We start from the raw sequence: 22,262 nt of genomic DNA, 5'->3' as shown, positions 1-22,262 counted from the left end.
ATTGGGAGACATGAGGTCCATTGTGATGCCAGTGTTGCAAGAGATCACTGGTGCATTTGGAATTTCCTTTTGAACTTGGACAGGGTTATTTATTTGCCTACCTCCGGCAGGATATATAGCTATTATAATACAGAAAACAGAAAACCACCCGCTCTCTATGCTTTTGCCCCATCTAACGCCAAACGTAAAACGCCACAATGTGCCGCCTCGTTGTCTTCATCATCAAATAATAATACATCATTCTGCTACTGGGCAGGTTGACCTTCTAATCCTTAGGGAACAAAAATAAACAGCCTAAGAATCCTATCCTAAGTAGCATAAGCTGACCTTAGATTCAGGAAAAGAAGTATTGACTATTCCTCAATTTCTTCACATCAAAGTCACCCTTTTCAGGGAGCTTGGGGAAGGTCATGGGGCGCCAAATGGGGATGTACAGCTTCTTATTCTTGCTGATCTCCTTCTTTGGGTTGATAACGTTCATCTCAAAGTTGGTATGTTTGAGACGGTTGAGAAGAACAACACTCAGCTCGTCCGTTCCGTCAGGATCCATTTCCTGTACAGCTTCTTTGACGGCCGAAGTGAGGCTGGATTCCGCCTTGGGGATTTCTCCAAGACCGCCGCCCACATTCTCGGGGTCCTGCTCAAGCTCGAGCTCCTCTTCGGTCATTTCCATATCTTCAAAGACCGAGGCAGGTGTTTTAATCTTCTCTGCGGCTTCCAAGTCCCACGGGTTTCCGGATTTGATAAGGCTCATGCGCTTATACTCCAACAAGAGTTCCTCCTTTAGAGTCAGCTTGTTCTTTTTGCGAAAAGCCTTGATAGCATGCCCAGCAGGGCTATCCGCAGGGACATTAGCCAGGTAAAGTGAGTTCTTGTATCGTGCCTCAAACTCTACTGCCAATCGGCCAACAACATCTTCCTCGTGAATTCGGATGAAAGCGTCTCGGAGAACTCCATTCATAATGTCGACATCGGCAGCATGAGTCCAGAAAGAATCGTGAACGGCCGCAAAGTTCAATCCCAGCTCATCACACTTGAGAGCTGACAGAAGCATGTGACTCGCGTCTAGGGAGTGGATAAAGTTGGGAGGGAATCCTTGAAGTTGCTTCCTGCGATCGACGGGCTCAGTTCTACCCTGAGTGGGATAGGAAATGGCCTGCAGACAAGTACGAATTTCTCGACTGGTAGCTTTTCGGTAAGGTTGAACGACGGGCATTCGGAGGGGAGTAGTCCACACAATTGTCGATCGGAATTGCGAGGTTAATTCATCCAGCTCCTTCTTCTTGCTGCCGGGATCTGGCGATTCTTCTGCAAGCTGCTGAATTTGTGACTCGGTCAAGGCCTTGCATGCTCGTGCACCAATCTCGCCCAACCAATACTGGATATCGTGGGCACCACGGAACATGGTTCCGAGAGCTGAAAAAATGTGCTTTGCAATGTATGTAGCAGTGACAAGATTGGGTATACCAGTCTCCTTGTACATGTTGGGGTACAGAGCGTCCAACTGTTTGCAAACTTGTTGTTTGGCACCTGAAAAGGTAACGCCATAGACATTGGTCATGACTGTTTGCTTCACAACCTTTCTAGTGATCTTGCCCATGCAGTTCTGGCCAAGCTGGTTGCCCTTCTCGGCTTCCTTGGCAATCGACTCCTTGACAAGGTTGGCAACAGCCATGTAAACATCAGCTGGTCTATCTCCAGGCATGAGGTTGACCTGCTGAGCTCCCCAAGTATCTCCGCCAAGCGCTGCATAATGTTGTAAACCGTTGCAGGTGCCATCCTGGTGGACTGGCAGACTAGAGACATATTTGGTGGGATCCTCAAGCTCGTGAGCTGCCTTTAACTCAAAGCAAGCAGCCAAGCATTGCCAGGGGTCTTCTGCCTTTAACCACCAACGGCTGCCACCGAGAGGGTTCTCAACACTCTCGATAATTTTGGGTAGGTTTTCTGTGGCAAAGGCCTCTCTCTCGCTGAAGGAAGCCTTGTCAAAGCCGTACAAGTTGGCCAAGTGAATCTTGAGCCACCTCAGACCTTCCGCGCCGAGCTCTTTACCATCAGCAAACTTGAGTAGAGCGCGAGTGTGATCAGCTCCCATGTGGTTCAGGTATGTCGGGAGAGGATAGGCGCGGCCTCGATAGTCCATGTTGTGGGGAAAGTAAATGACCTGCTTGCGAAATGCTCGAGCAATCTCGAGTTGCAAGTTCATATAACATCTCTGGGAGTGGAGAGCGGAACGCTCGTTCTCGACCGCCTTGACGCTTCGAAGCCAGGCTCGACGAAGAAGGGGGTCAGATCCGGTAGGCTCGGCTGGGGTGGTTAGATCCGGGGTCAGGGTGGGCATATTGGCAATTGCATCACCACTGTTCCAGGCTTCTACCATGACATCAAGAACGTTGTTGTTGATCCTCCAAGGTGTCTTTCCCAGTACGTCCAGTCCCTTGAACACTTGATCCATATCACCACGCTTGATAGCTGCCTTGGTGTAAAGTCGCTGCTCAACATCTCCCGTTTTAAGGCGAACCAGAGTAGCTTTGCTAGAGAGGAAGCCTCCCTCGTTGATTAGCTTCCAAGGCCGAGGCATGGCAACCATGGGGAGGTGCTTAGCGAGAAAGTCACCCATGGGCTCTCGCTTCAGGCGCTCGACGAGTTCTGAATTGATAAACAGCATTCCAACCTTTTTGCCTTTTCGGGGGGCATGCATATGTGAAAACGCAGGCTGGAATTGGCTGATTCGCTCCTTGGAAATGGGGTGTTGCTTGACGACCTTGACCTTTGCTGTCTCGATCAAAGCCTTGACAAGGATTGACCCAACCCGGGCCCTGACTTGGACGGACCATGCAGTCATGGCAGGGTGCTTCGTATCAACCGGTTCTTTTGCATCTGCGATGATGTTTCCTTCGGGAAGCGGAGCATCTGCTTCATTTCCAGTAAACTTGACCTTGCGACTTCGGCGGCGTTCTCGTTCGGCCTTTTCTTGTATTTGCGTGCGCATATCATCCTGAGCCACACGGGAAACATCGTTAAGTAGACGCTGGATGACTACGCCCTTGTCTACACCCTGAATCGCGCTGGTACTGAGGAGGGTGAGGATTGTAACCGCAGCCAGCCTAGTAGGGTCCCCAAGTCTCAAAATTGGGCCGTAGACACATCGCTCCAAATCCTCTTCGTTCTTGTTTAGGCTCGCCTCGGACTCGTCGACTTTCATGATTTCTTCTTTCAAGCGTTCCTCCATAGCTTCAAGCCATAGGTGCATACACGCAGCAAGACTGGTTTCCTCGTGCTTATCGTTCAAAGCCGTGGTGATGCGCATCTTGTCGAGATTTTTCTTGACATTCCGCCATTTCTCAATAGCAATATCGATAGAGTCCTTTTCTAAGCGAGTCTGGAATTCGCGTTGTTCTTCGGCTGGCAGTTTTGAAATGTCAACGTCTTGCAGCTCGTTAATGAGGTTCAGGTTCTTTTTGAGGGCGCTGAGACCCTCTCCTCGTTGTGGCGTTGGTCGGATATCGGGATAAGCTGATGTAGTTGCTGCAGTTTCGCCATGCCCTTCCTCCATGTCCAGATACTCATCTTCTGCCATTGACACGTACTGAGCATCGGATTCGGCTTCCGGTGCGAAAGTGTAAGTTGGACAAATCTCTGTGATGACGCCGAGATCCTGATCGCTAAGAATGTCGGCCATGCTCAACACTCGCAAGCCAGCTTCGCCAGGGGCCATACTCATATAGCGGGTGACGAGACGCTCTAGGCGGGCACCACGCTCAGACAGAAGCGAGGCCTTGAGCATGCATGCAATTGTTTCTGCAGTTTGTGGTATATCTGTGGTTCGTATTTGTAGCTCGTACCATTTATGTAGGCTCTCGGCTTGTTTTCGGTCCGGGGTCATTCGTAGTTGGTCGAGAGAGGCACGGAGGTATTGATTGTGCAGGATGATCATTTCTTCGCCAGGAATCAATCCAGTTGCATTGAGTCGCTTCAAAACGAGAGCTGCTCTCTCGAGCTTGCCAACACGAACACAAGCATCGAAAACTGGGATCATCTCTTCAACTTCGCCGGGGACGCCCTTGTTGTTGATCTTGCCGAAAGGTCGAGCTTCTGTAGGCTCGGGGACGGTCAATAGGTTCATCGGGTCGAATGCTCGAAGGTCGGCATGAGAAGAGGAAGGGGCCTGAAAAGGTTGTAGACCCGATCTAGCAAGCTGCTCATGAAGGCCGCCATAACTGTTAAGTTGAAAGTCGTCGACGGCTGTGGCGAGTTGTCTGCCGTTACGTCGCCCGAGGGTTGTCGCAATGTGTGGTCTTGAGAGCCTTGATTGCAAGGCAAAGATGCCTTTTCTCGTCTGTCGGACGAACATTATGATCGGAGGGCGATATGTCGGATGGGCGAGTGCCCAGTCGCTGCTGCCAGCAACAGAGCTCAAGTTCAGAGTATGAGGTTTAAAGATTTACTTAAAGAACGTAAGAACTTCCTCGACCTCGCATAAATATGTAAGCCAGTACTGATTGACTATTATGCTCTTGCCAAACAAGTTTTTTCGAACCTGGAGGCTGAGGTAGTCGGGTCTCTATCTAATTTTTTCTGTAATGGCGCAGACGAAGCATCCACTAGCGGCAATGGTCACGTGAGAAAGTCAAAGTTGTGGCAAGGGTATAGCGTGGGTCCAGATGCAAGACAAATTTATCAGCACAGCTTATGATACTTAGAGTAGTCTTCTTAGACTGTTTATTTTTGTAGTTCAAGACTTAGATGGCTGCCAAACTTTTCTGCTACCCACTAACAGGTGGAAGGGACTTTTCCATCCCCACTTTACTCCATCATGTAATTGAAGTGCTTCTTCGTAGATTTCACGAGAAACCTGTGACAGAAACATAGGATTTCTAGACCATGACGTGTTTTTGATCGCTTGCTCTTTATTTACCATCAATTTACATATCTAGATCGTCTTATCGTTACTTTATGTAAAAATACATGAAATAAATTATCCATGTTTATCCACATCTGTGACAGTTCAGTACCGAGCTGAGTTCCCCACTTCACGACTGGGTTCTATAGTCCAGCCATGACGCTCAACGCCTCTTTAGCTCTTTAGCATCTAAATTTTTGTCTTGAATATTTCACGAGGACTCAAAATGTTGACTCGTCCTGTGGCCGCAGCGTTGAGTTGCAGACATTGTCAATCTGCTATTATACGCGCTGTTGTGTCGCGTCCAGCTACAAGTCCTTTTCGCAGTTTTCCCCAAACATCACGATTACTTCCTATAGCGACAAGGTTTTATTCAGATGTCAAGACTACCGATCCGATAGGCGAGAAGACCACTTCAATTTCCGCGACCGACATTTCAAATGATTCCATCGATGTTTCGCCAGAGGCCGATCAATCTGGCGACGTTCCTTGGTTTCTCGAAGTTGAGCCTCCGCGACATCCTCAAAACCAACATGCAGTCGAGCTACCAAAGGTTCCGGAAGGCGCCCCGGAGGTCATTGAGCCAATGATCAAATACATATTCGAGGACATGGGCTTGGACGACATTTCTCTTCTCGACTTGCGCGAAATTGATCCCCCCGCTGCTCTTGGCCCGAACCTGATTATGCTATTTGCGACAGCTCGAAGTGAACGACATCTTCACATCTCCTCCGGTCGTTTCGTACGATGGCTTCGAAAGAATCACAGCATTTCCGCGCGAGCTGATGGACTGATTGGGCCTGGTGAACTCCGGACAAAACTCCGACGACTTCGAAAGAAGGCGAAACTTATGGGAACCAATACTGCCATTATTCCTGGTGGCGATAACGGCATCTCCACTGGATGGGTCTGCGTCAACTTTTCCTCCAGCGGTGACCAGATTGATGAAGCGGCCAAGGTCGATGATAGCGGTCGCTTCTCTGGTTTCGGTGCGCCCCAGACTGGTACCACGGTGGTGATTCAGTGCATGACAGATTCTCGAAGAGCAGAGCTTGACTTGGAAACTCTTTGGAAGGGCATCTTGAAGAAGAATTTAAAACAAAACAAGCAAGCTCGTGGGGAAAGGATAGACAATCCCGAGGAGATCGAGCGACTTCTTGCCTCCAAGATCCAGTTGCCTAAATCAGGATCTGCTCTACAATGGCAGGCTATGCAGAACGCCTCTCAACGGCGTACGTATACCACCAGCGCGCGACGATTGTCACCAGATCTTGTGTCAGAAGGATCTTCGCAGGCGTCACCTGGCTCAGGCGATGATCTTGTCTATTCTCAACCTGATAACAGGTCTAATAACCTGCAAACGGATGATACAAGAACCCTCGACCAAGTTGGCAAGTGGTTCCAGGATATACAACTTGCCGGGTTACCCCTCACACAAGAAACGTTACGCCAGTTTATCATGGGAGCACTGACAGCGCCCACATCTGAACCGGCTGCGAGAAACCGACTCGCCTTGGTTGACCAGATGCTCTGGACAGCTGAGGAGAGGGGCATGACAATCTGGGACTCTGCAATGTTTGCGTCACTCGTCCAAGGGTTCTTGGTATCACCATCTTACGGGCAGCCTGAGCTTGAGAAAGCACAAAGGAATATTGAAAGCATCATGGACAGATCGGATTGTTTATTTACCGCAACCGAAACTCGTCGTTTGATGGCACATTATGCAGAGCGAGAAGACTGGCCCCGTTTCTGGGACATCTTTCGCAAACCACACTTGCACAAACAATCCAGGGCACCAGAAGTTTATGCGTGTGTCTTTCAAGCTCTGGCAGATACCAAAAGTCAAATCATGTGTATCGAGAATCTGCGCTGGATCTATCCCGAAATGCTTAACGAAACCGAACCCATCCCCATCTTAGGCACGGTCTATACCACCCTCAAAAACTGCCTCAAAGTTTGCGATCCAGAAGCTGAATACATTTTAAAGAACGGGATCCAATCTTTTCAATCAACCAACTATCTTGGTGAAGATATAAGGATCAACAGGTTCGCAGCGGTAAGAACCAAGAACAGAGAATACCTCAACATTCTGAGAGAAGTGGAACAGCTTCACGCCGCACATAGCGGACGATAGAGCAATAAAGGTGCACAACTGGAGCAACGGCCTAGCAAGATATGTAAAAATATTCAATGTACAAAAAGTTACTTGTCGCCGTAACAACCACTCTCATGACATCCCAATATGAACAATGTCTATATCTTGGAGGTCGCGTCTCGTAGTCAACTCTTCTTAAGCGCCTCCCTCAACAACGGCGCAACCTGTTTTCTGCTAGACGCGAGGTCATGCTGCCTCCATGCAAATCTGCTATGTCCATGCTCATCCAACTCTCCATCCTTCCACGTCTCAAGCTTCAGCTTCTCGCCCGAGTCAGCCACGAATCTATCCACCGCCTCACGACCTTGATCGCTGATACCCCACACAAGCAAATGTCGCTGAAACTCGCCATCGGGATGGGACGTTGTCATTATACTCGCCACATCGAGGTTGCGCTCTTTGACCCACTCCTCAAAGGCATCGAGCAAAGGCTCTGGGTTGCCGGCTTTTTTGACAAGATAGTCAAAGTTTTGCACGACGCAGCTAATTCCAAGCTTCAAATCTGAGCCATTCCACTCTTTGTAGTCCTTTCGGAAGACATCGCGCAAACTCAACTCGGAAATGTCCTCTTTTACGGCGGAAATTTCGTCAAAGTAAGCTGTACGGTCAAAGGTCATGCGTTCCTCTAGGAATGCTACAGCTTTGGTATCCTGCTCGCGGACCTTGGCTTCGGCTGTCATGTTGATAGTATCAGACATGATGGGTCCTATAGCCAGTCTCACGAGTTTCTCATTCTCGGTAGCTGCGTCGCTGTCTTCAGCATCCTTGGTCGAGAGTTCTTGCCAAATCTCGCGTGTCTCATCCACGACCAGACTCATGCAGCTTCCACAAGTCTCTATAACTCTTGGGTTGGCATCCTTTCTCACGACATCCTCATCGGCGTGGTGATCGACGCATCCAGTGACTTGTTCAGAATATTTGGTGAGTGGACCCGTGAGTGAATTATGGTCAACTAGCAACCAGCGCGTTTCTTCCGGTTTCAAGTCTGGAAGCTCAGATAAAGTCAACAGATCTTTCAGAGTCAGCCCAGCATGCTTGAGAACAGCCGACATTTCAGTGCGAAGAGCCAAATCCTCGCGGGGCAGGTTTGAGAGGGGGATGTGTAGGGTATGAGGAGGAGCATGACTGCGAAGATAGGCATAAACCACAGCTGAGCAAAGAGAATCAAGATCTATCATGTTAGCAAAATTCATAGAGATATTCGGTCAACTCACCTGCAGACTCGTTTCCCACAACAAAAGTAAGAGGTCCCTTGCGTTGTGCAGCAGGAGCTGTCAAAGCAGCCTTTGCCTTGACCAAAAAGCTGCCCAAAGACAATCTGGTAGACATGTTGAAATGGGTTCTGTATACACCTGAAAACAAAAATGAAGCAAAAAACCGACCAGAAACAAAACTCACAACAAGAGTCCCTGCATGTATTTATGTAGAATGTTAAAGTTTGTTGCTCTAACTCTATCAATTTTTAGACGTCACTTTTTTGCAGGGGGGAAATGCATGTCAGCCACAAAAAACTGTCACTTGATTGATAAAGACGTGCCCCATCTTTTCTACAATTGGAGGATAATGGTAATGAGGAGATGTTGGTTGGGGATTCGAGTCTTGCTGACGGGAAGTAATAATGCACAGGATATATGATATTAGAAAGGCTGTTTGTTTTAGTTTGTTAGTTGATGTGTTGCATCGCATTAAAGTGGCTGATATGCAGATGCAAGTGATATGCATGTTGAATGAATACTTGAGTACATTAGTCTCTAAGTGTAAGAAACAAGATTAGTGAGTCATTTTACGCTTTCTAAACTATTGTTTTTATTTATTTCTATTTATACTGTAAAGCTTAAAGTCGGAGGATTCTGCTAGTCTAGGCAGCAGAACAGAATAACCTCGTAGTACTCAGTTTGGGCCTGCGGTCTTTGTACTGAGACACAACATGCCTATATCAATGCACCGAGGCACACGAATATTGGCATGAGCTTGCGAGATAAAGAGGCACAAAAGCTGTCTTCACAAGTTTAAAGTTATAAAATAAATAGTCCAAGAAGTTTGGTCAATAGCATAACTTCATCTACTAATTTCGTCCCTTATGCTCCGGCCAAGTTGTCTTATACCCTACAGTTCTTAGAGACCAAGACCTCCAATCTTACCGCCTTCTCGATCAAGTCGCATTATGACATATTTGTAATTCTGCCGTCTCGTGCCCCTCATCCCCGCTACCGGTCCCGCCGTTACACGAGCAGGTTGAAAGGAAAGGGTCCTCCGATCTGAGGAGGGTTGCATCATTGGGTGTCGGCCCAACCTTTTTTTATTCCCATTCGCAAAGAGGCATATTCTACTTATTCCTGATTCTATTTTTTTTATTTTCCTTCAAAATAACCTCCACATACTTGACCTTGCACAACTTGCCCAAAATGCCTCCTCTTCGTCTTGCTATCCTCGAAGCCGACACGCCTCAGCCGCAAACTCGCGATCGTTATGGTGGCTACACAGGCGTCTTTACCGCGCTCCTCGAAGCAGCGGCCAAGCCCAAGAAGCTCTCTGACCTCGTCACCATCAAGGGCTACGATGTTGTCAACGAGCTGTACTCATACCCCGCGCTCGAAGACATCGATGCGATTCTCATCACTGGTTCTCGACACACGGCATTCGACAACGACCCTTGGATCTTGAAGTTGGTCGAGTACACAAAAAAGGCTATTGCTTCGAATCGAGTGCGTGTTGTAGGCGTCTGCTTCGGACATCAGATCGTCGGTCGTGCCGAGGGTGCCAAGTGCGGCAGGAGCAACAACGGGTGGGAAGTTGCTGTTACAGAAGTTGATCTGACAGCCAAGGGTAAAGAAGTGTTTGGGTTGGACAAAATGGTGAGTTTGGAGCCTGCGCCGTTATTTGTACGACGATGGCTAACTTTGTTTCACAGCGCATCCACCAGATGCATCGCGATATTGTCGACGCATTCCCCAAGAACTCTATTGCTCTGGGCTCCAACGAGATTTGCGAAGTTCAAGGATTCTACTCCCCCGGAAAGTACATCACAGTGCAAGGACACCCTGAATTCACCGAGGAGATTATTTCTGAGATTCTCTTCAACCGTCATACCGTTGGTATCTTTACGGATGAAGTATATAACGATGCCATGAAGCGTGCACCTCTACCTCATGATGGAGTTGCCATTGCCAAGGCCTTCCTCAAGTTCTGGCGAGAGGGATAAGGAGTACCACAAAAACTTCAAGTGTATGATTTAGTAAAGAGGAGGACAAGCGTTCGAATTACATAGGACGATGTACACGATGCACGAATCTGTCTTGGTAGACTAATGAGAGAACCGACTTTAGACCTTTTTGATATGGAATACCCAATTCAAACGCCTGCTTGTACTTTTGATCTAGTGTATTTAACATAAATGACCTTTAAATCTAACGCCTACCAATGCATAACACGTGTCGTAGATGAAATCACCAGGACCAATCGTTGTAACCCGGGGTATCATCCTCCATGCCTTTTAACGCCGTCATATGCCAACCCTCATATATCAATCATCTCTATCCCACCAGTCAGCAGTTGCTCTGGTCGCCTTACGATCCTGACCAGCCCGACGCTCCATCTCCCACTCGGCTTGTTCTTGTTCTCGTCTCTGCTTTGCGAATCGTGAATCGAGTGTCATTTCCTCTCTTGTGCGGCCTACCCTCGCACCTACGTCGGGAATTGCCTGACTCTTTTTCCAAAACTGTAGGTTGCACCGCTTGAAAATTTGGCTGTACGCTTGACTATGTTTCCAAGGCTTCTCCTTTAGGCAAAAGACCAAAGAATCAGCCAAACCATGAAAACAGAGAAAGACGATGCTGGCCAATCTCATGCCATAGGGTGCTCCTTTACCATATCCTGTGAGTTGCACAATAAATGGCAGGATCCAAATGACAACATAGACAATAGGATATATAAAGAGTAATCGGAGTTGGCGCAAAATCTTCTCGCGCGTCTTGACAGTACCGGGCGCGTTGATATCGCTCTGAGTCAAAACAAGGTCGTTCTCCGAGCTCTCTGGACGCATCCTCTTGCGGTCAAGTATGGTGAATAGGTTGGGAATAGATGGCGGAGAATTTGTAGAAAGATATGAAGACTTTCGCGTCACCAAGGGCGGTCTTGTTACTGGAGGTGCTTGGGTTTGATGCTCAGGTTTCGTGTAAATGGTTGTAGGGGTAATCACGTCATCAGAATCCCATCGTGTAGTTCCGGTAGAATTTTGAGAATCGACTTCTGCTTGCTCTGACTGCGAGGCCAAATCAGTGCCATGGTTAGCCATCCACATCTGCGCTGATCCTCGGCGAGCCATCCGCGCCGAGTGAAGCTTGGAATGCGTGCTTGTAGGCATGTCCAGATGAAATGAGTTGAGTGTAGATAGAGAGGGCCTGACAGGGTCTTCGGCAATGGTGAATGAATTCCGTTGCGAAGTGTTGGACGATGGGATCAGTCCGTGGTATTTAATTGTTGGTGTCGGAGGAACAGCTGCTACTGGATGCTGTATTGGTTCCAGGCTATCGAAGCCGGACATTTTAGACAGAGTATTTCTTGAACTCTCGTTTCCCGCACCAAACTGACTCATCAGTACACGGACGTAAACGTATACACCTATACATAGAAAAAGAATGATTGCAAAGGCGAGGTAGCGAGGAATCCAAGAAAGGGCAAGTCGTTTCCACATGGGGTTGAATGGAAGATAGCAGAATTGGCCTGTGTTGACGTATCCGGGACCTTCAATAAATGCTAGTGAAGCCATCACGACTGGAAGGATGGCGGCGAAAGCATAGGCCGCTTTTCGGTAGGGGTAAAGACCCTGCTCGCCACGAAAAATGAATAATGCAGTATGAACTGAAATGAGAGCGACAGACACATCGGATGCCTCTATACTTAGGGCAAGAAAAAATCCGCTGACTTGGCAAAATGTTTCGGTTGTTTCGATTTTGCCGGCAACGAGTTCGACGGCTGGGAACAGAAGTAACCAGAAAGATTTAAACATGTCGCTGTAAATAAGCAGCATAATGAGGCTTCGAATGTTAGAAAGAGACGGTCAATTCTTCGGTGGCACTCACTCATGGCGAAAACTTCTCCTCATACGGAAGAACCAGAAAGAAGTAACTATTGTTGCGAGGATACTGGCGGATGCAACAACAAGCGTCGCAACGTGTATCGCATAAGTTTGGTCTGGAGTAAGCTGAGCCATGGTGAAATGTTTTACTCGTCGTGGCTCGAGAGCCTGCAATGAGGTTGTCCATGGTGAAGTTGAAAAGCCCGGGGCTTCGCCTTGAAGCCAGGGAGGCATGGTGGAGATGATGATGATATGTATGCGGGTGGATATTAAGATGGTCGGTCCGTTATTCGCGGGATAGGTACGTAATACTTGGGATGGTGGTGATGCTGGTCACTAGCGTTGTAGACCTGTCGATATCTTGGCGTCGAAAAAATATTATAATATTATACAAGGGCGAATGATAAACACCAACATCGCGGAGTGTGGTCCGAGGTTGAAACATGGAAACGACATCCCACTTGGAACAGGGATGAATCGAGGGATTAGGTCCTTAAGACTTGAATGCCTCAGAACCAGATCTATTAACCGAAACTCTAAGAACCCGAAGCGAAGAGAATGACGGTGGATAAGATTTGTTAGTGTTGTCCGCTTTAAATGACAGGTTGAATCCTTTGTCTGGTGTCAGCCTCTAAGAATTTGACTTTGATCTTCGTTCCTGCCATTTCTCAGGAAAACCAATTCCGCCCACTTTGGTTGGAAGGAAGGAGCAACACAGATACGTCCGGAGACGGGATGGTGCAATTTTAGGAAGGCCAAGCGCATCGAGTTAACGGCAAGACCCAGCCTGTACTTGCTTTTGAGCATCGTAAAACTTCCACTAACACTACATTCTATCTTCAATATACCCGGGTGCTTTCTTTTGACAAGGTCTCGACTCGAAACAAACTTGCTTATGAATGTTGATCCATACAGAACCCTGGTTGCCAAGGGAGAAACGGGAGAAATCAGAGACACGGGACATCAACAGACAATAATTGAACAATGACGATTTCTCATCCATTCCACTCCAATGAACCATTTCACCGACATATTTAGTGGAAGAAACAAGAAGCGACCACAAACGTGACATATGACATTTGTTGTCCACACCGCAACAAACAATTTCTCTCGTCAAAACCAACCAAGTGACAGCTCAACTCAAACGCCCTGGGCTAATTGCACACAAGGGCAACACCTACAAGGCACACAGGGCGAAGCGAACCCATTCAAGACTCTTTCCGCGTGCCACATCCGTCGAGGCGCGGCTCTAACTGACATCATTTTGCAATCTCATTGGCCGAGACATGACAATTTTCCGTCGAAAGCGAGACACACCCCTTTGCGGCCAATCGAAAGAGATACAGTCTAGACCGTCTGCCGAATCGCAGGGAACAGAGGGGCGGGTGTCGGCATTCAAGTGAACCCAACAAATCTCAACGAGTATGCATGTCACTATGGATTTGCAGTGGCAGCGGGATGGTCAAGCAAGTCAAAGTCTGTTTCGGTTCCTGGATTTTCTATGAATTGAAGGTCAACGAAGTCAAGACGATGGATTGCAGTAAATCGCTACATCGTGGGCAATAGTTGCGATAGGTCGCCCAACATCCTTGGCCTCAGCTCCGATTTCCTATTCATCGTCTAGATCGCCAATCGTGTCCCCGCATTTTCCCAGCGATCGCTGCAGGGTTCTTGGCTATTGAACTCTCCAACAAAACCTGGGCTGACCTTGGCATGTTTGTAGCAAACAAACACCATGGTTTTTGCTCTCTTCCGCATATTTGACTCTTGTTCCTGCCTATAACCGGAGGCGAAACTTGCAAACGACCAACCAACAGAAATTTATTCGCCTCTCTATTACCCATGCCAAGAACTGAGTCGCGGGTTCCTGAACGTCCCAGACATGATTCAAGGCTATCACACATTGTCTCCACCATCGAAGCTCTACTAACGTCGGGGCCGATAAATTATGAGAAAACCCTTTCTGCTGACCATCCCCATCACAGTCATAGAAGGACCGCACTCGTGCAAAGCTTTGCTAGCTCCTCTCAAACCACCGTTTGCCACGAGGCTGGGTCCAAAAACAAGACGCCGTCCCTTTTACTATAGCCTTTCTCCGTTTTTACAACACTAAAATCCACATCGCTTGCATTGCGGCTCTTATGAACGGGAAAACCGGGCATTGCGAGTTGGTGCTTTCGAACAGATCTTTCGACTTATGATCAATGAGAAACGAAATTGGAGAACCCCTTCAAGATTCCATGCTCTGGATTTCACTTGGACGAACTCGTTCTATTTCCAACATCAATCCTCCAACTGGGGTATTCATGGACCGACGCTACGCAGTGCATTCCAGTCACGTCCTGGCTTTTGACCCAACTCGGCAGGGTCCTACGAACACTTTCTGTCATTCCGAGGTAAATTTGGTGCGCTAGCGGGCAAGAGAAGTTGGTCTTTGGGGTGCAAAAGAAGTGACCTGATTTAAGTGAGCTAGACTGATAAATTTGTCTGTTATGCTTCTAGCCCAAGGCCTCGCCAACACGAGAATCAAGCATTTCTGCCAACGTCGGAGAGATAACTAATCCACAGAGTTTGCTGATCAATTTGCGATCCGCCTGTTCGTGACGCTTGAATGGAGAAGAAAGGTTCCGTGCCGAAGCTTCCATCTGATATGACGGCACCATTGACCGCATTACGTCTGACTACTGTTGCGTCAAGTGTTGTCGATCCCGAGATCTGCGAGACTATCAACTAATTCTGAGAATTCAATGATAAAACACTGGTAGAAAGGAACGCAACACCCGTCCAACACAAACCTCACACTATCTCAATCAAATATCCCGACAATCTCTATTCTTTACTTCTTTGGGTCGAGCCGCCGGTATGTGTCATTGCGGAACCGTGAGCAGAATGCGGACTTGTCGTACGAAATAATCTGGTCTCGACCAGTTGAACGTTTGTTCACGTGCGCAAGCAGTCATTTGCGAGTCTAGATTCCGAGCATGTTCGAGAACAGAACTAGCATTTTCGCTCAAGAAGCGTCGGGCCTTTGTCGGCATACTGCTCTCCGACATGCCCGGTTGAGAATATGTATGTTCTACAGTGCCAAGAGAGGTGATCATGCCAAAACAAACCTATTGTTCTTGAACAGGGTCTGGTCTTTCGGGGATAATGTTATTGTTGATGGATTCACCTCCACTATCTCTAGTCTAGGAATTCGGGAGGATGTTGTCTTGATAACCGGGGTTTCGGGTTAATACATACCACGAACCAACAGAGACAGGTCTGGCTGGTGATGGTTGCGTGTTGGCTCGGATGAACGTCCTCTTTTTGAATGAGTTGAGCGAAATTGGTATTTTATGGGGGCTAAGCTTGTTGTCCTGTCATTGTTGGTTGTCACTCAACTGTTCTGATATGATTCGGCAACTATCACAATCTCAAGCAATACGAGGTCAGTGGTTACATTTTTTCATATCGCATATTCTGATCATACCCTCAGACTACCTAGATAAAGATCCAAGATGACTCCAGACACAATTCCTTCTAATACAAGCAGCAACTCCAACCCCGTCTAAATACTCCTTCCAAGTGTCCTTGGTCTAGAAAAATGAGAAAAACAAGAGAAGTTTTCAGCATTCTCGTGTATAACTGTTGTTTCCGGACACCTGTAAACGTCTTTTCCCTCAAATGTATGCTGAGCTTGATTCTTCTTGACAGGGGACAACTCAGACAGATTGTCATGGCTTAACTGTATCGTTCAAGCAGGGCTGTCACTTCTTCGTAGAGTCGAACTTGGCACCGGGGTCTGAAAGCCTCACACCCCCGGTAGAAGCAGTACCGATCTTAGAAGTGTCGCTTTTTCTGTTAGGCGTATGAACGTTCTTCATTGCCATCTCGTTCATTACATAAGACAAGGAATCGTGCGGAGTCCTAGTGTTGCTCTGAACATTGGAGGGATTGGGTAGAGGTGAAGGCGGCTTGACATTGAAATCACGAACAGAACTTCCTTCTAGGTCAAAACTGAAGCGTTGATCAGGCTGTATTCCTGGAATGTCACCTGGGAGCTCTGAGGGTTGCGGAAACGTTGGCAGGACGTCATTATTCTTGGGTGGTGGACTCTTAGATGGCAGGGGGGTAGGTGGAAGTTGAAGATTTCCGGTTTGTCGAGCTGCTTCAGGCTTCTTCTGGTCCAAAGTTGGATTGATCGGATGGTTTGGCCTGGGATGATGAAATGTGTCGGGTTGAATAGTCGGTTGAATAGTCGGTTGCAACTGGTGATGTCTGCTTTGATCCGGAATCTTGGACGCATCGTATGGATGATGTATCTCGAAATGATGAGATGTGTCGGGTGGACTAGTTGGTTGCACTGAGCAATGTTTGCTTTGGTCCGGAGTCTGAGCTGCCTTGCGTCGAACTGTCTGTTGTGCCAGCACCAGTCCACCGTCGTCGGACGTGTTTGACTTTTCATCATCGTCTTTCCCCTTGTTCTTGTGACTTTTGTGTTTCCAAACCTTCCATATAGCTGCGATGAAGAGGAATAAAAGTGTAATCATGATACCTGCTAAGCCACCCTTGCTCACGCAAATATCGTCCTTGGAGTGATCGTGGCTCTCCTGACTAGGAGCGGCTGATTCCACCGAAGAAGTGTCCGCCTCAGAAATTGTGTCTAGGGTGTATGAAGTCAGGAAGCTTGAGATGGCGGCAGTTGTAATTGCGGTAGCTGAACTGACACTTGTACTCGTGACAAGACTTTGTTCAGTACTGTGTGTAGAACCCGGCTCCGGAGGATAGTCATAGCCCTCACCAAGAAACAATTCTGCGTTTTTGGAGTCGTCGCTCAGCCTGGCTGCTCGCAATTCTCTACCTGGACAACCACCAGAACAAGGATCCACAGCACAACATCCCATGAAAGAAGATGTAGACCAGGAACAAGCATGCCAAGCAACATCGACATTGTCGTTGGTGCAAGCTTGAGACGGGATGTACTCCTCATAAGCTTTGTCGAAGCTTGCAGCGTAGAGACGCTGGTCAGGACAGAGTCCCTTTCTGGCTCCACAGGGATTGATGCCACAGCATCCAATGAATCGGTTGGGGTCGTTTTTGCAGATATGAAATGTACTGCCGGACGGACACTCAAGGCCTAAGCCTTGGATGGGGTCGTTGTCGCGCATGGTTGAGGTTGAAGTCTTGGTGGTTGTTTCGGTTGACACAAGACTCAGGGCCTCCGAAAGGGTTATCACGAAAGAAGATTTAGGAGTAACCGAGAAGAATCGTTGTAGATAATTTATACCGTGGCTCTTCGATCGTTGCTGGACTGATGTCTTTGTTCATACAGGCTGCCATATCACTGCGGGCTGGCCGATTGACGTTATACTAAGTATGCACATCATAAAACCTCATTCAAATGTTAAATGTATATCACAAAGATTCTATTGTTATATATTGTTGTCTTTACGTCGCGTTCCAAGGATTCTTTGTATATCCTTGCAACAAGACATAAGGGTCTGAAGGACTAGCTCAATGCACCGTAAAAGTGAAAGGGCACGTATAAAGAATTTATCTCCAGATATGAGAAATGACAAAATTAAGAGAAAGAGAATGTTTGGCAGCCGTATACTGGGTTCAGTCAGATATCTACTCTTTGAGCATTGTTGTTCGCACAGGAGACGGACATAGAGCGAAGACCAACTCTAGAACTGGGCCGTGGAAGGCAAGGTATTCATTAAACTATCGGCATTAGGCCTTGCCTAAAATACTGGCCAGCCTGAATTGTTGATCTATGAAGAACTCAGGAACTTCACCAATAATGGGTATCGAATCGTTTTTACGACACAGACATCCGGAGTCACTGTCTGATGATGCCCTCTTGAAGACAGTGGTTCAGTCAAGACAACTCAACCGATTCAGTGTCAAGAGACAATGGCTCGACGCATACGACCTACAGAACAAAAACAGTATACAAGTGAGCATATCAAGGGGGACAAGGCCCTCTCCAGCAAGGCTAGGAGCCTTGAGAGATCAGCCTTCTGTAGCAGCTTCTTTCTGCTGCTGTTGCCTCTGCGTATGTTATTGTTGTCGTTGGTAGTGGTGGTGGTGTTGTTGGTGTTTCTGCTGCTGTGGTGACTGTTATTGTTGATTGCATCTAAAAGGCTGCTCATGGCGAACAAACACTTGGATACAATGTTATTGTTATAGTAGGCTACCCACAGCTTCTATGTTATACAATGTTTCATGTTTCTTTCATTGGATAGTACAAGTAAAGGACGCCTCTCGCCTACAACTTCAATATATAAACCCAAATATACACAAACTTTGATAAGCGTTAGACAAAGTGACTGGATAGCTAGAAATTATATTGCATAGAAGCGAAAACTCAATGATAAAGAACACTTGTTCTATGCCTTTCTTCCCCCTCTTTGCTCTCTCATAAACACACATACCTCTAACAAACAACTACAAACAAAACACTCTTCCACATCTTCAAACAAAACACTTCTGACAAACCATCTAAAATGGGCAACTGTCTCTGCAGAACTTCCGATCCGGAAGAATCGAATCAACAAATAGTTCTTCCTAATCGCACCCAGCCAATGTATAGCGCCAAGCCAATGTATATATACCAATTCCCAGCATTTTAGCAAACTGCTTACGAAAATATCTAGCTCGAGTGACAGATGTTTCCTTAATGTGGATGCTCCTACCACTCAGGAATCACTTGCCACGGTGATTATTCAGGATGATGAGATTACACCGGTCGAGCCTACACCGGTCGATATTGCTGTGTGCACTATGCCTAACAAGGTGCATGCTTAGGGGTGGTTTTTAAGACGGGAGTGATGCTGAAAGGAGAACGGATTGGAAGAGGTACGATAGTTGACGACTACAATCAATGGTGATGCTAATCTTTATAAGGCTAGATGATTTGAAGGGGATTGACTTTGTTGTCCGCGACGTTATACCGGCTCAAACAAGGTAGAATAAAATTCTAGGCTTCCACCTAATATTACAACACTCATATACAAACACTCTACTCAATGACAATATCCTCTCCTAACCGTCGAAGAGGTAATTCCTCCACCAATTTCTCCAACCGTCCGCATCGCTTGACCACCTCTTTTGCCTCTTCAGGAAATCCCATCCTCATCCTTCCCACTCTCTCCCACACGACCCGTCCTTCCCTTTCTATCCTCTCCACGACAAGAAGCATCACCAGCGCCTCTTCCACAAACCATAATACAGTCATTTGTTCACCTCGAGCATGCCTCTCAATATACTCCCTCATCGATACCGCACCGCGACTCATCCGCACGTCGACGCTGACACGGTTAAAGATCCATCCGTCGGGGTGGGATCGCGCTTTCACACGATCTAGCACGAAAGGATTGGGCACGTGAATTCCGTAGGGTCGGATATGCAGGTTGGGTGGAGAAGGGGGCATGCCTGTCACAGTTGTTGAAGCGCCAAAGTCATACGCCACGCTTCCATCGCGGTTAACGAGGACAATGTTGGGAGAATATGTCCACCGTATAGAATTGGGGTCGTTTCGTGACACATGTGTGGCGGTGACGTAGTGATGGTGATTATACTTGCGCTGAATAGCTTTACTGTCTGGATCAACCACCGTGATAGACGAGTACATATCAACAGGTCCCTTCCAGCCAGCCCAAGTCCAGCTGGGCATGTGTGAACGGCGTGTTGCTATGACACCATCTTTGTGATGCCAGAAACATGTCGACAGTGCAAAGATGTCGCGCGTGCGCGGGAGCCCTACAATTGCAGGTCCTTGATCCAGCTGTGGCGCCCAGAGCGGAACGCCCAAGATATTGAACATTTTCCCATGTCCAATGGTGGTCTCTAGACGCCTCAAAATACCGAGGAAAGCATTCAGCGAATCGTGGTCGTAGGTTAAATCTCGTCGGGTATAGTTTCCAATATGTTGATCGGCCTCTCGGAAGATACTCAATGTGCTTGGGTCTTCAACCTTGCCGGGGAGTCTCTTCCAACGCTCCCAGCTTCCGTCGACAAAAGACACGCCATTAAACAGACCAGGCCTCATAAAGTCAAACATGCGCTGCTGCTCCATATCGTGGTAAAGTTCAAGTGGCAGAATGAGCGACTCGGGACAGCACATGCCTTCGCATTCCCAGTACATTTGCTGATCTGTAAAAATGAGCCGACGTCGAGCGAGAAGACCTTCTTGGTAAGTCCAGCCTCGTTGGTACCACTTTGAGTCTTTGATGGCTATCCTTGGATCTGGAAGACTTGATACGAGTGTGATGTTGGAGTTGACGAATTCATACTTGGGCTGCGGTGGTCGTGTTCTTGAGCCTACTCCAGGTAAACCATAGTCGGCATCTTCACCGCACGCTGCAACAATGGCCAGGATTGCACCCTCAAAGATTTCATCCATCCTGGTGATCTGCTGCGTCCGTTCGGCTGGTTGTAGCTGCTCCATACAAAGACGATCGACCCAGAGGTATCTGATGCCAAGATCTTTAGACGCAATGACAGCATCCCACACAACCTTGGGCCAAGTCTCTGTCTTTGTGTTTCCCCATACATAACTCAATGCCGCGTATCGTTCCTGGATTGATGCGGAGACAACCTGCGGGGGGTTCTTTGCACAGTCCACGAGTTTGAATCCTGGCATCTCACGAGTAATTGGTCGCCGTCCACATCGTCCCTGGTGGTAAAATTCGCAAAACCGTAGCCACTCCTGTCCAATACCCATATCAATAACATCCTCTAGCTCACGACCCCAGATACCCCGCTTTTGCCATCCGTTATTCTCGGACATGGAGTTTGCTCGTGAATGCCTCCCTTCTGATCTTGCGCTGAGAAGATCATTTGTAGGCGCTGCATCAGGCAACGTTCTGTAAAGCATTCCCGAACCGCGAAACCAGTCGGCGCTCACATCCCAGCTCAAAGCACCATCACCGCTCTTTTTAGGCACAACACCCAGGAAAGCCGGACTCACGCCCTTCATCTTATTTTTGGAAGCGTGGCCTTGTTCAAACATGGTGTTGTCGTCAATGAGATAATTAGTATCTCTGCTGGAAAAGCCAGAGAGATATAGGTCTCCTTCACCCTCGCTGGGAATGTGGACTGAGAGAAACAGCTTGCAAAGAGGACATTTTGTGATGAAGCGGTTTTCTTCGAGGTCCTTTAGTCGGCCTAGAGAATGCTCCTTGTTCTCGAAAGTGTCTGCAGAAGTGGGATTTAGAGCTCTTGTAAAAAAGTCATCCATGGTATCGAATGTAGAGTCAATGTCAGCGGCCCAACCAGCACAAGCAGTGCATAGATTCGGATCTTGAGGCTGACCTCCTGATCTATCAGAATGAGCAGAAGGACTGCGACTCTTGCGACCCCAACTGATGCGACGTATGAGGGAAGCTCTCCTGGGTTCACGAACATCATCAGCCGGAGGGGGATCCACAGTTAGATGTTGCATCATATTCTTGAGAGGGTTCCGCGACCGACGCCTCTCTACGCCGCCCGGAGAGACGGGCGGCGTGATGGTCGGAGTTCCAGGATCTAGTGTCTCTGGCATTGTGATTGAGATAGCAAGTTGGTGTTGACCGTTCAAGCTCCGTGATTATCGGGGGATGACCGGTGTCTAACAACCCCCGTTTCGGCTCCTGGAATCCGGTTCTCCACTCTTAAACTTGGCGCGCGCCTGAAATTGATTGATTGATTGATGAGGATGGGGCTCTTTTTTTTTTCTTATCCCAGTTCCGCCGCTAAAAAAAGAGTAGTAATAGCGGTAATGGCAGGGATTCTATTATTAGTGGCGCCGACTTTGAATATAGGGGAAATGTTGAGGAAGGAGAAATCGTAGAGAGAAAAGAGCAGAAGAGAGGAGAAGAAAAGGGTATTGAAGTAGAGATTAAAGAGTTTATGAGTAGAAGTCGGTAAGAGGCTTAGACTTTCAGTGCCTATAAAAAGAAAAAGAGCCGCCAATTCTTGAAATAAAACGGGTATTTCCAGAAGGAAGGAACAACACTGACTGCAAACGCGGCGCAGGTTGGCTCGTGAGGCGGGGCTCTAAAAGGCCAAGATTTGGGGGCCAACAAAGAGAATGATGCAGTAAAAGAAGAAAGAAGAAGGGGAGAGAGACACGGTTTCTAAATAGAAAGATGGTGACTACA

General features: G+C 47.7%; 9 protein-coding genes across 9 annotated transcripts; 4 read left to right on the top strand and 5 right to left on the bottom strand.

Annotated features, from left to right (window-relative positions):
* Positions 1-334: 334 nt before the first annotated feature.
* FPOAC1_007907 (uncharacterized protein) lies at positions 335-4,354 on the bottom strand (the record flags this gene model as incomplete). The annotated part of the gene is made up of 1 exon (XM_044852353.1): positions 335-4,354. The coding sequence occupies one exon, from the start codon at positions 4,352-4,354 to the stop codon at positions 335-337; it is 4,020 nt and encodes a 1,339-aa protein (XP_044705023.1).
* A 775-nt stretch (positions 4,355-5,129) lies between these two features.
* Positions 5,130-7,037, top strand: FPOAC1_007906 (uncharacterized protein; the record flags this gene model as incomplete). Its single annotated transcript, XM_044852352.1, has 1 exon — positions 5,130-7,037. One exon carries the CDS (start codon positions 5,130-5,132, stop codon positions 7,035-7,037), a length of 1,908 nt encoding a protein of 635 aa, XP_044705022.1.
* A 146-nt stretch (positions 7,038-7,183) lies between these two features.
* On the bottom strand, positions 7,184-8,387 carry FPOAC1_007905 (uncharacterized protein; the record flags this gene model as incomplete). Its single annotated transcript, XM_044852351.1, has 2 exons — positions 7,184-8,229; positions 8,273-8,387. The coding sequence occupies 2 exons, from the start codon at positions 8,385-8,387 to the stop codon at positions 7,184-7,186; spliced, it is 1,161 nt and encodes a 386-aa protein (XP_044705021.1).
* Positions 8,388-9,463: 1,076 nt separating this feature from the next.
* Positions 9,464-10,260, top strand: FPOAC1_007904 (uncharacterized protein; the record flags this gene model as incomplete). Its single annotated transcript, XM_044852350.1, has 2 exons — positions 9,464-9,913; positions 9,970-10,260. 2 exons carry the CDS (start codon positions 9,464-9,466, stop codon positions 10,258-10,260), a joined length of 741 nt encoding a protein of 246 aa, XP_044705020.1.
* A 321-nt stretch (positions 10,261-10,581) lies between these two features.
* Positions 10,582-12,369, bottom strand: FPOAC1_007903 (uncharacterized protein; the record flags this gene model as incomplete). The annotated part of the gene is made up of 2 exons (XM_044852349.1): positions 10,582-12,070; positions 12,140-12,369. 2 exons carry the CDS (start codon positions 12,367-12,369, stop codon positions 10,582-10,584), a joined length of 1,719 nt encoding a protein of 572 aa, XP_044705019.1.
* Positions 12,370-15,884: 3,515 nt separating this feature from the next.
* FPOAC1_007902 (uncharacterized protein) lies at positions 15,885-17,285 on the bottom strand (the record flags this gene model as incomplete). The annotated part of the gene is made up of 1 exon (XM_044852348.1): positions 15,885-17,285. The coding sequence occupies one exon, from the start codon at positions 17,283-17,285 to the stop codon at positions 15,885-15,887; it is 1,401 nt and encodes a 466-aa protein (XP_044705018.1).
* Positions 17,286-17,920: 635 nt separating this feature from the next.
* Positions 17,921-18,260, top strand: FPOAC1_007901 (uncharacterized protein; the record flags this gene model as incomplete). The annotated part of the gene is made up of 2 exons (XM_044852347.1): positions 17,921-18,076; positions 18,147-18,260. The coding sequence occupies 2 exons, from the start codon at positions 17,921-17,923 to the stop codon at positions 18,258-18,260; spliced, it is 270 nt and encodes an 89-aa protein (XP_044705017.1).
* Positions 18,261-18,626: 366 nt separating this feature from the next.
* FPOAC1_007900 (uncharacterized protein) lies at positions 18,627-18,927 on the top strand (the record flags this gene model as incomplete). The annotated part of the gene is made up of 2 exons (XM_044852346.1): positions 18,627-18,724; positions 18,777-18,927. The coding sequence occupies 2 exons, from the start codon at positions 18,627-18,629 to the stop codon at positions 18,925-18,927; spliced, it is 249 nt and encodes an 82-aa protein (XP_044705016.1).
* A 214-nt stretch (positions 18,928-19,141) lies between these two features.
* On the bottom strand, positions 19,142-21,664 carry FPOAC1_007899 (uncharacterized protein; the record flags this gene model as incomplete). Its single annotated transcript, XM_044852345.1, has 1 exon — positions 19,142-21,664. One exon carries the CDS (start codon positions 21,662-21,664, stop codon positions 19,142-19,144), a length of 2,523 nt encoding a protein of 840 aa, XP_044705015.1.
* Positions 21,665-22,262: the final 598 nt, after the last annotated feature.

Source organism: Fusarium poae, chromosome 3 (assembly GCF_019609905.1).
Source record: "Fusarium poae strain DAOMC 252244 chromosome 3, whole genome shotgun sequence".
In the NCBI taxonomy this organism is placed as follows: Eukaryota; Fungi; Ascomycota; class Sordariomycetes; order Hypocreales; family Nectriaceae; genus Fusarium; species Fusarium poae.
Note: the sequence above shows the minus strand (reverse complement) of the source record. Positions and strands in the feature narration are given on the sequence as shown.